Below are 11,963 nucleotides of genomic sequence, written 5' to 3'. Positions count from 1 at the left end.
TGAAACACTATAAGCATGAAATTCTCCTATGGGTACATGTTTTATACATGTACATTGCTGCTCTCCTACAAAGAATTTGAGTGAAAATAATATTACCATAACTAATAATTTAATTTAGTACCCCAAGAAAAACTAATTTTTCGTCACTTGAGAAAGGGTGCTTATTGCAGGGAGGTGGGGGGGGGGGGGGGGGTCTTATTAGAGGCCTGGTGCATATGCCTTTCTTCAGCATCAACATCCGAATGTAAATAAACACAGCAGGGAAATGAACAACAACTGAGATACTTTATTTCAAGGACTGCAACGAAAGGGATTCTATTAGTCATAACACCATTTTTTCAGTATTTTAAGTCATATGTTTATTGTTACATTCAGCTGAGAAAGCAGACTAAAAAAAATCACTTGTCTTGGCAATCTACTCATTAACTCTGCAGTTGTATGCCAAAATGTCTTTCAAGAAAGTCACTTTTGCAATACTAGGGTGCCTATTTATTGGAATCAGTTGTTTATTAAAAACGAAATTCAAGAACATTAAGCTGAGGGTTATATTTTCCACAGAAGGAAACTAGACTGCTCTTTTTTTGAAAAAAATACTTACACTGTATTGACAAAAAATGGCACTAAAGGGGAGTGTTTATAATAATTATTAGAAAGGGAGAACATAATAGAAGGAGTGCACTGTATTCAAATAAAAAGATTTCTCCATGTGTGTAACAGTTCTATTTCGCAACTGGCAAGCCGCAATTTGCTGAAGGGTAGGAGACTTGTCATAAGAACGTTGCAATCATTTATTCAATGATTTGCCAAGCAGCAAAGGTCGCAAAATGTTGAATGATGCACTAAAGGTTTAATGCAAACAAGAATTTCAACTAGTCAATAATTTTCATTGTTTCAAAATGTTTGCCAAATGGCATACATGTACCTCATAGGTTGTGATTATACTTGATCGTGAATTCTTTGTTTTCGTTCATTGAACTATTAGGTGGTTCCTGGTTGAGACCAACTATGATCACTGGACAACACCTCCTCCTTCGGACGATCGCCGCCACCCAGCAGAGAAAGCACTGACCAAGTTAACACAGGAAAAACTTACGCCCCAGTCACTGTTTAAAGTGATGTCTGTTCACCCTGTACTCAACAATAAAACAGTCTATACAACAATCATGCAAGCAAAACATCCTGATCTCTTCAACACTTGGATTCAAATACCTTAATCAATGCACAACCTCAGTGATCTACTTTTCTTGGAAGAATGATTGCAAGGACTGAAAACATTGGTTTTTAATCTTTGTCGAGGATGTTTGTGATGTGGACAAGAAAAAGAGTTTTTTAATATATTGACATAAGTAACACTTGAAGAAGCACAGTGGAACCCCCTGATAATCTGCTCACCAACAGGTCACAAAAATCTGGCCTTATAATTAAACAACCCACAATTTTTATTTGGGCCAGAATTAAGTTGCTGTATTGTAAAAACAAGGTGGCCTTATCAATGGTTGGCCTTAAGGTGGGGTTCTACTGAATAAAAAAAATATGGCAAGTTTAGCTTACAGTAATCACTAGCAACTATGAAAAGCATGGAACTCTGTTAAGCCAGCAATGTAAGAATGGGTCACCCAAATTTGGTGATAGTGAGTGACCGGATGTTTGTTTGGGCCAAAATGAAGAGGCTACAAGAACCAAATGAACTGAAATAGTAACGAGGTGTAATAACATGGGAGCGTAATAATGCACTAGCGGCGAGACAGAGTTTCACTGCACATGATCTCATAAATTTTCTAGAAAAACAAATACAGCAAAGTCTTGTAAGAATACTTGAACCATGAACACTACACATTTTTTGTAAATTTTTATTTTTTGGCATTTATAGAATGAAAGCTCTTCACATAATGTAAAAGATTAGCATTTTTACAGAGTAAAAATGTCAAGTGGTTTTGTTAAATTATATGAAAAAAAAACACACTTAATAGTCACTAGTAAGAACAATGTAAGCAATGAAAATAATAGCATTCTCCTGCTATTTTTTCTTACAAAAAATTAACAATTTTATTGTTTTTCTCTACCAAAAAATCTAATTTTTGTAACAGTATAATTTAAAAGTTACTAAATAATAATTAAAAATAAACATGGATTGAACAGAGGCCAATGACAGAGTATTTGTGAAAATTGATTTCATGTCATTACAATATTAAAGTGGATTTTCCAAAATAATATTAAAATGCTTCTAGCAGTTCATTATTAAAATGTCGGCACTTTACAGAAACTCATGACCAGTTTCTGTGATTCTGTGGCATGTAGTAGCTTAGTACTTATGCTACTCTCTCTGACACTATATTTAAAGTTTGCTCATGTGATTAAATTTAGAATGTTCTGAGGTATGAAAACCTAACGGTGTTATTTGTTTACATTGTCAACATTCACCTCACTAGCAAGGTCATGCTCTGCTTCATCTGGTGACTGTTGAGTGTTTAGAATGATGCTTCTCACTGACAGGTAATTTTAAACTCAGAGTATTAGCTATTTAAGCTAGGAGCCTAATAGGCTCCAATTCATCGAGTATAATTTAATGAAGTATGTATGTATTATCTCCTGAGCTGCCCATGGTCTAGTCATAAATTGGCACTGACTGGTAACATGTTCCTTACTCTTCATCACTTGAAAGATCATGTTCTCTTGTGTCTGCTGATTGCTCAGTGCAATCTTTCTCTCTGACACCTGTTTGTTCATGTTTATTGTAATGCCCTGAAGTCATTTCTGAGGAATGAAAATCTTCTGTTCTTACTTCATTTTCAGCATTTGGTTCTGACTGCAAACAAACACCTTGCATCATAGATTTACCACATGTACTTGGAAGCTGTCTCTCTGTACAAGTTTTCTCACTTGTCACATTGCTCATGCTTACTGTGATCTTCTGAAGTACAAGAACCTTGCTCTATATTTTCACTATCAACATTTGGCTGTGAGCTGTAGCACAAATCTTCTTCATTACTTGCTAACTCATGCTCCATCTGGGCCAGTGATTGTTCAGAACAAGGTTTCTCAACAGCATCAGTCTATTCATTATTACATAATATATGATCTTCAGGACTGCAGGAATCATGTTCTGTGTGGTTTGTGTCAACTTTTGACTCTGTCTGGTAACCCTTACCTTGACCTTCATTATGTGATTCAGTATCCCATTTTTTCCTTGAACTTCCTTGCTGAAGCTGGGCCCTTTCATTTGAGTGAGTTAGTTCATGTTGATTATTATCTTCAGAGGTGCGAAAACACTTGTTGCCCTCGGAACACTTAAAGGGTTTCTCCACAGTATGTCTGGCTGTATGCCGCTTGAGATGTGATGAGTCTCCAAGACACTTATTACACTGGTTACATTTATAAGGCTTCACACCTGTGTGAGTGCTTTCATGTCTCCTAAGTCGTGATCCTTGAGCAAAATTTTTACTACAATAACTACACTGATGGGACCTCTTGCCACTCTTTGTGGCAGCTTGTCCTTGCAAGTCTGATGAAAGTGCAGTCGCCTTTTCACATTGGGAACATTGAAAAGGTCTGTCACCATTGTGACTTTGTTCATTTTGATCACAACCACTTTGACATTGAAATGATTGATCACGACTGGAACACTTTCCTCCACTGTTTGCTTCTTTGCATCTCAAGAGATGTGGGGCATGTTTGAAAGTCCTTCCACACTCAGTGCACTTGCAGGGTTTGGCACTAGTATGTGTCTTTTGGTGACTCCGAAGCTGTGAAGGAAGTCTAACACATTTCTCACACTGACTACAAACATTTGTTGGAGTGAGTTAGCTGATGTCTTTTCAGATCTGAAGCAAGTCGAAAGCACTTCCCACACTGCAAACAAGAAAAGGGTCTTTCATCTGTGTGAATCTGTTTGTGTCTCTTGAGATCAGACAAGTCTAAAAGCCTTTCCACATTCATTGCAACTATATAATTTTTCACCGGCTTTTCCTGAACTATGCACTTGAGCCTGCATTGATCCAGCAAGTGGATGTGGTGTAACTTTAATGTGTGTTCTTTGATGTCGATGAAGATTAGAAGAATCTGCGAAACATTTGTCGCACCAAGTGCATTTAAAAGGCTTTTCACCAGTGTGAATTCTGTTGTGTCTTTTCAGTTCAGGTGCCATGACAAAGCACTTTTCACACTGCATACATTTAAATTCTTTAATACCAAAATGAGCTTTTTGATGTTTGCGATGGATCTGTGAAACCGTTACCACACTCGGAACATTTATAAGGCTTCTCGCCAGTATGCCTCCATTGATGTCTCTTGCAATTTGATGACGCAGAGAAACGCTTGTCACAAAACAGACAACTGTATGGTTTTTCTCCAGTATGTGACCTTTTGTACACTGTAAGGTGGGTTGAAATCCTAAAGCAAACCCCACACTCTGAGCACTGATAAGGTTTTTCACCAGTATGTGTTCTTTTGTGGACTCGGAGGTTTGAAGCTCGTGAGAAATCTTGGTCGCATTCTATACATTTGAAGACCTTTTTCTTCATGCGTGACAACATCGCACTACTCTAGTCAACTTGAACAGGTTTGATGTTTCCTCTTCTTGATCAGATTTGTTTCAGTGTATATCGTATTCTAATTAATAAACATAACACTACCTGTAGTTTCTCTCTTTTTTCTGGGACTTTCATAAATAACACCTGTTGAAACAAAATTAATTGTTAGAGTAACAAGTATTTTCATGAGCTCACCATTTCACAGTCATTTTATTGTCGCACTCAAAAAAGACCCTCTCAGCCAGCAAACATTCTTTTGACATGTCTAATTTTCCTGGTAAAACCAGCCATGTAAGCCTTCGGGAAGTACATCAGCTCCAGCCATGTTTACATACGATTTGAAATAACAGCCCATCTCCCCAAACTGTCTTATTTTATCTTTCAGCTTACTAAGCTGTCTCTCTGTAACTGGCCTTACGCTTACGTAATATGTACATGTAATGTACCTTACGAATCATAAGCTTTTACAGTTCAATGAGTTGTATTTAATTCGTGGAGGCCGATAAAACTCCTCACAGCTGCTTAGAAAACGTAAGTAGGTCAAATTCAACAATCGCTGGCTAATCTTTTCTTTTTCAGCGAAGTTCTAGCTTACTACAGGGATGAATGCTAATGGCAAATAAAGACTCACCTCTTTTTGCAGAAAGTATTTTTTCCACACAGAATTATCCGCATGGAGATCTCACAAACTGGTATTTTAGCTTATGAAGAAACAACGGTTTTCCTTTGTCGCTTTACCATCAAAGAAACGAACTTGATACAAAGAAACCGCCATTTTGACAATGGAACGCGCAGCCGCTGGTGTATTGCAGGCGGAAATAGAAGAACGGCTGTTGTTGGGTAGGGAGGGGCTGGGATAATTTGCCCCCTTTTTGTTTGGGGCAGAGGCCGAGGTGCACTGAGTTTTGGCCTAAAATCGCCTGGAATATGTTTAAATTACCGATTTTGGAAGCCAAATCTGAGGAAACTATTTTCTTGTTTTGCATGTAGTCTTATATTATTTTTGTCGGGTTATTTTGAGGTCAATAGAACAAGGTTTAATTTTACAGGAGCCCATAATGGGCTACTGACTTTCATAATTCCCTGAAGTCGGCAGGCGTTGCCTGAGAAAATAGTGGAAAACGTATGTAGATCCCAACTGTACGGTGTGCTTGGCCTTTCTTACTTTAATGGCCTTTATGGTATATCGAAGAGTATAGTATATAAGCTCATAATTGTGAACATAACTGTATGCACTGGGCTGCTACTGTGGCCACTGTATGGCATTCATTTGCTTCAAATTTTTAACACTTTAACATTGGTGCATGTTGAAGTATTTTATTAATATTTTTATTAACTCCAGTAGCTGGTGCAAGTTCTTAGTAATTCTAGTTTATATCGTTACTCCAATTAGCGCCTATCGTGTTAGAAGTACTTGACACGTAAATGATATACTATGAGTTTGACTTACTTACTCACTGACTCACCCTAACCCGACTGACTGATTGAACCTTGTGCGTTCGGAGCGGCCATGTTGTGGTGTTAACTTTGTAATTTCTCATTAACGTTTTCATTCGTTTTTCTAACTGACATGACATGACTGACTGACTGACTGACTGACTGACTGATTGACTGACTGACTGAATCACATATATAAACGTTGGTGTTAAGTGTCATGCAGGCAGCAGTGGTGTCGTATGTTTAGTAGAGTATAGTGACGCAGGGGACTAGTGTTTAGTGTTCAGTTTTTTGCTGTGTAACAATGTGTAAGGCTGCTATTTGGGTTACATTTGTGCTGTTGTATATGGCAGGCCCAAGGACAGCAAGTTAATAATTATGTGCTGTTTTATGAAGTACACATGTGTCTCGGGAGGCCCCAACGCAACCTCCTTTTGGAAAGGTTCAGGTCCGCGAGGGATGTTTAAGACTTTTCAAATTGACCAATTTTGGGTATTAAATAAGGCGCAAGTTTTTCCAACGACGGGATGACATTCTGCTGTCGACGTCAAAATAGCGTTCTACGAAACTGTATAACACTCTTCCATTTTTCACGAGAAATGGACCGTATCCCTTATCTACGTAACAACCCCAACTCCTCAAGAAATTAACGCCTCCACCGCCCCCTTGTCACCCTAATATAAACATTCCCCCGCAACTAGAGGAAATCTTACCCCATAATTAGGGGAACCCCAGGGCTAGTAATATACACTAGAAATGTAATGTCAGAACTTCTGCGGTATATTTCGACAGAAATAAACATGTCAGCACAACAATGTACTTCTTCAGTTGAAAATTATATTATTTATTATTTACAAGGAACAACCATATACAATTTTCATTATACTTCAGTTTCAATATCTGAATTTTAGCCCGCAATATATTCTCCTGACAAAATAACATCTACAAACTGGCCTGTACAATTTTTTTTTAACCGCATCGGTGTAGGTTACACCAAGGGAAATTCTATCAGACGTTCACTTGCGTCACTTGCGTGACTTGCGTTGAGCTGTAGCGCTCCGTGGTAACGCATTGCAAAACTGAAACCTCAATTTGACAAAACAAGAAGTGAATGCTCGGCGATATTTCGGTACTCTCCACGAATATACGAAAGGGTTCAATGCAGAGTTCAGGAAAAGAAACCGTGAAAATACAATCTCGAGCTTTAGAAATGTCAGCGATTGCTTACATGACTCGCAGAACTGCATGAGATGTAACGCAATGAACTCAGGTAAAACTGTCACGTAAAACAAAGCCAGCACTAACAGAATTGTCACGACCATGTTTCGCTCGCGATCCAGAACCTTTTTGCTCCTCATCTCCGATGTGATGCCAGCGCCTCGCAATTCACGTTTTCTTTCCCCTAAAGCGCGGAAAACTTTAAAGTACATGACTGTTAACAGTAAGGCCGGGAGCGAGGCGTGAGTATGAGCGTACACAATCTTGAATATATTTTCTGGGACACTTGTAAGTGGGAGAAAGCAGACGGTCACAGCGACTACCCAGATCAAGGCAATGCAGATCTTCACTCTTGTCCTTGTAACAGTAGATCTGTACTTTAAAGGGTGCATCACAGCAACGTAGCGATCATAAGACAGTGCTATTATTGTTCCGCTGCTGACGAACAAAGACAAGCCAAGGACCAAGCGAATGATTGGATCCAATTCGCGAGGAACTGGCAAATGCTGGAATCGGTAGACATCTTTCACTGCCACAAGGTTGCCGGAGATCAATCCAAGCACTAAATCAGAAACGCACAGGTTAGCGATCAGCAATGACGGGGGTGTTTGAAGCAAGCGACGAGTGTCCCTGAAAATTGTCAACAGCAACGCGCTGTTCCCTAATGTAGTCACTGCAGCAAGAGCAAAACCAACCACGGCGAGACTCAGGAAAAAGTTACAATCCTTAACCATTAAGGACTCATCTGTTGGATGAACGCGATGTTTTTCTGAAGGTAACGCCTGTTCCATTTTTTTACTTTTTTAGAGCAAAATGTTCTAAAAAGAATCGCGCCGCTTTGAATATGTCCGATTCGTTTTATATTACTACGATTATCAGTTCCTTGTATCGATCAATGACAAGTCCCTGGCCGAGATAGTGTTTTCGTTTTGGCTTTAGACGCTCTACTAACTGAATCAATAATATTGCAAGGCGTTTATTTGGAGTTTTATAACTTCTCTGAAAAGACGGAAGTTGGAGTGGTCCTTCAACGATGACGTCATTGACCGAGTCGAGTGGTGATTCTGACTAACTTTAATATTCAAGCTTTTGGGACAATAACAATCAAGTTTTAAAGTTCTTTGTCTTCTTTCTTGCGTAGGGGATCTTTTTCAGTTCTCTTTCAAATACCTATATTTTCAGTTCTTCTCAAATATATATATATCAGCAAAAGAGGAAACTGGATATATCGCTTCGATTCCATTAGAAACTGGTCCACTTCCGGTTTAACCACAGGTATTTTTCTCAGAATACGGACACGTTTTGACATGAAAACAGTCTTCACTGCCACAATCAAATTCACATGATATAGCGCGCATAAAACTTTACAGAGTGCTTTCTTTCAGAATAAAGGTCTGTTATCGACTTTATTTATTACCGTGACTATCGTCGACGGAAGTCGGGAAATGTAAATTTAATTTGTCCAGATGTACATTACGTTACTATTGTTGTTGAAGTGCGTCATCAACAAACTTCCGGTTTAAACGCTCTGTGACTCGCTTGGTTCTAGACGAAAAGTTGAACATGTCGACCGTAACACTATTTTGGGGATTATGGTGGGAAACGACGTCAGTGTTTCCATAGAAAAATTCCTTCTCGAAAAAAATTTAACCGTGTTGACTTTATTCCTTTCGTAATCAATAAATTTGGCTGCAATTTTGCTTAGCTGGCACGAAACATGACCAAACAATTTTCTTTCACTGAACAATTCCACTGAATCGTAAAACATATTGTTAAGACGGCGGAATAAACTCTAGAATTTTGTAAAAAGTAATATTGCAGTTCCATAAAATTAAAATGATTTTTTTAAATTAGATTCAAAGTGCACGTAAAAGGAATTTAAAATTTGCAGAAAAATTTAAAGAGCCATTGTGTCAACAGAAAAGGTAAACACAAACTAGTTCGTGCAAAAATGGCTTGTTCTTGTGGCTTTTTATTCACAGGCGCTACAGGCCAACGGCACACTGTATGAAAACACACTGATTGAATAATCTAACAACGATCTCTGTGCATGTGGTGGTTAGGGCCCGGAGGGAGGGGTACTACCAGACAAATTGGGTGTATGTGGGTTGGGGGAGGGCTAGGGTCATTGGAAAAACGTTTTAGAGATCGTTTGGGTCGATCGGTCTCATGGAAAATCCCCGTTCATATCGATCATTGGGCTAGACCTGAGTTCTACAGAGGACAGATTGTAGCGATCGTTTTAGCGATTCTGCTTTAGGTCCCCCCACCCACCCCCCCCGGAACTTTTACGTTCTGTCGCGATCGCATGGAAACTGGTCAGCGGGCAAAGTCATGAAGATTTTAGAGCTTCATAGCGACCAGATCTTAACGATCCTATGAATAGTAGCTTGATGGGAGGGGAGATTCGGCAGCGGAGAGAGAGTAATTTATTATGGACCAGGCCATGAAATGTGTTTGTATGGATCCCACTTTCAGCATTTATTCGATTCTAATATCAGCCAGCCCATGTTATCAACACATCACGACTTTTCACTAGATACCGTGTTTGTTTTCGCGCGTGAGTACATAGAAAGGCAGCATTCTTTGCCGTCACGCAACATCCAGAGAAGTCCTGCTTGACATGAAGCCAAGAAACCAGTGTCCAGATTGTGTCCAGGTGTATTTCCAGTGAACGATACGTCGAAAGCCTTCAGACAAGCTAACGGAAAAAAAAAATGCTTATGTGCATGAATTAATGCGAATTTATAATTACTTGTCAAGAGATGAAAATGATTCGAGTCACACCACTACCCTTCTCTCTTCTCCGTCCCTTCACACTGCTATGTTTTTTTTTTTTAATCGCCACGTAACTCCTCAAAGAAAGCTGCAATGTAGCACTTTAGAGCTAGATTACATCAACCGCTTCTAATGACTCGGTCAAGTTCAAGCCCACTCATGCAACCCCTTTGAGGGATGACTGGAACACAAAACGAGTTTCTTTTTTTTTTATTTTTTATTTTTTTATTGCAAAACACAGGGAAAAAAAACAACTTACAGTTCAACTACTTACATTACTTATGGGACAATTACCTACATCACTTACTGGATAATTACTAACAATACAATTACTTACATTACTTACACTACAATAAGTTACATTGTACAAAACGAGTTTCTTACCCTAGGGAAAGGGCTATAACCAAGGGAGGATAATCGTCCTCTCTTACCATAACAGATCAGCTCGGGAGGTTGGGCAATTTCATTGTCTATTGCAAATTTCCAAATTTCTCCCAATGAAAGAAACGTAAAAGGCCAAGTTGATAAACCTCGTCTGAGTCCTGTCCTTTTCAGGGGAACCCGAGACCCACTTCCACACCTAAGCGTGCAAAAATGTACAATCTTGATTCCACGTGCGATCTCCGTACCGATTAAAAGCGGTATCTGGGACAACTTTCTTTCAGTTATTTTCCACACCCTGTAATTAACAGCAGACGACTATAGGGTGGACTCTTTGTTGATTGCAGTAGTAAATGCTACGACCGTTGTGTCGCTGACATACCGGAACTGTTGAGCCTGTATCTAGAGATGATCATCTAGACCATCGTGTCATGCCTGTATCTAGTGGAAATAGCAATCCGCTGTAGGAAAAAAAGATGGTGATTGCTACATTTACCCATAATTCTAAGCGCACGGAAACTTAAACAACGTTCATAAAAATGCACAGGAACGTTCTAAAATCTTCAAACCCAGCGTACACAATGTCGATAGCACATGGACATGTGCTGCAAAAATATGGCTTTCCTTGTACTTTTTGGGCTCTACTAGGCTCGCATGGTATTGTGGTAAAATGTACAGCCGCCATCTTTTTCTCTTACGGAGGATTCGGGCAGAACCACCAAGTGGTATTTTGGAGACCTTCGTCACAGTAATGATAATCCATTGGGGAAGAACAGCTCACTTATCTCTATTAAAAAAAAAAGATGTGTCCTAGAGCCTGATGACGAGAAATGTGGCTGTATCACATTATGTACGTAGTTCAAAACAGAAGAAAACACGTTCAAAATCAATTTAAAAATACAAAAAAAATGGCTAATATAACCCTCATTTGACCGATTATTGCTAAGAATGATGCGGTTGTGTTCTAGTACTGAGTTTGTTTTCCTGCCATTCATTAAAGTAAAATTTTGATCTCGCTCCATATATGGGTTGGGCATTTTCAACCTTCCAGAACTTCGAGGAGACCATCGAGGGGATTTGAACAAATGAGCGAACCCCACTGCGGGGAAATTGCAATATACTTCAGAACAAACAAATAAACAAACAACTGACAAATGCCCAGGGAAGATGAGCGAGCTTGGAATTGCAGGGGCCGTAAATTATTAAAGACAAAAAAGGCTATTTTTGAAAAAAAAAACAACAACAACAACAACAAAACATACATGGAACAGTACACACGGTAGATAGGAGATGTTAATTTATCAAGCACGGCAAAAATTTGGCTCGAGAGAATGTCACACCATGTTCAGAATAAAATCACCACAATCTTTAATTTTTGGTTTCGATCTATTGAGTTCGTGGTCTGCTTCAGCTACCCTGTTTCTGTCACTATTCGCATGACATGTTCCTTTCATTCGTCTCCAGGGTGCTGTGAAACGTTCATTTTAGTTCCTAGCCAGTGTGCTTTGAAGAGTGCGCTTGAGTTCCCAGCCAGGGAGGTGTGACGCATTTCGACAGGGTATCGTGAGGTGTTGATTAAGACTCCTCACCAGGGAAGTGTGAACTGTTCAAGACGTCCAT

At 39.2% G+C, this 11,963-nt stretch overlaps 2 protein-coding genes and 1 long non-coding RNA gene across 4 annotated transcripts in view; 1 reads left to right on the top strand and 2 right to left on the bottom strand.

Annotated features, from left to right (window-relative positions):
* Positions 1-2,146, top strand: part of LOC110061443 (N-acylethanolamine-hydrolyzing acid amidase-like) — a 5,383-nt gene extending 3,237 nt beyond the window's left edge. For both annotated transcript variants that reach the window (XM_089287110.1, XM_089287102.1), the window contains one exon: positions 983-2,146. In XM_089287110.1, coding sequence (XP_089143236.1) covers positions 983-1,214 — 232 coding nt within the window. In that variant the 3' untranslated portion in view covers positions 1,215-2,146. The remainder of the gene's footprint in view (positions 1-982) is intronic.
* On the bottom strand, positions 1,745-5,328 carry LOC110061444 (uncharacterized). Its single transcript, XR_016206496.1, has 2 exons — positions 5,161-5,328; positions 1,745-4,673 (listed from the first exon to the last, which is right to left on the bottom strand). It is a non-coding gene; the product is annotated as an uncharacterized LOC110061444 (long non-coding RNA).
* A 1,455-nt stretch (positions 5,329-6,783) lies between these two features.
* On the bottom strand, positions 6,784-8,255 carry LOC110061422 (neuromedin-U receptor 1-like). The gene has a single exon (XM_020768260.2). It carries the CDS (start codon positions 7,973-7,975, stop codon positions 6,992-6,994), a length of 984 nt encoding a protein of 327 aa, XP_020623919.1. The 5' UTR covers positions 7,976-8,255; the 3' UTR covers positions 6,784-6,991.
* Positions 8,256-11,963: the final 3,708 nt, after the last annotated feature.

Source organism: Orbicella faveolata, unplaced genomic scaffold (assembly GCF_042242905.1).
Source record: "Orbicella faveolata isolate gen_17 unplaced genomic scaffold, um_ofav_v1 contig_1, whole genome shotgun sequence".
NCBI classification, from domain to species: domain Eukaryota; kingdom Metazoa; phylum Cnidaria; class Anthozoa; order Scleractinia; family Merulinidae; genus Orbicella; species Orbicella faveolata.
The sequence above is the reverse complement of the archived record's forward strand: the minus strand, read 5'-3'. Positions and strand labels throughout refer to the sequence as shown.

Bases quoted from the DNA above. Each gene is read 5' to 3' on its own strand.
- LOC110061422 (XM_020768260.2), bottom strand. From the start codon at position 7,975: ATGGAACAGGCGTTACCTTCAGAAAAACATCGCGTTCATCCAACAGAT.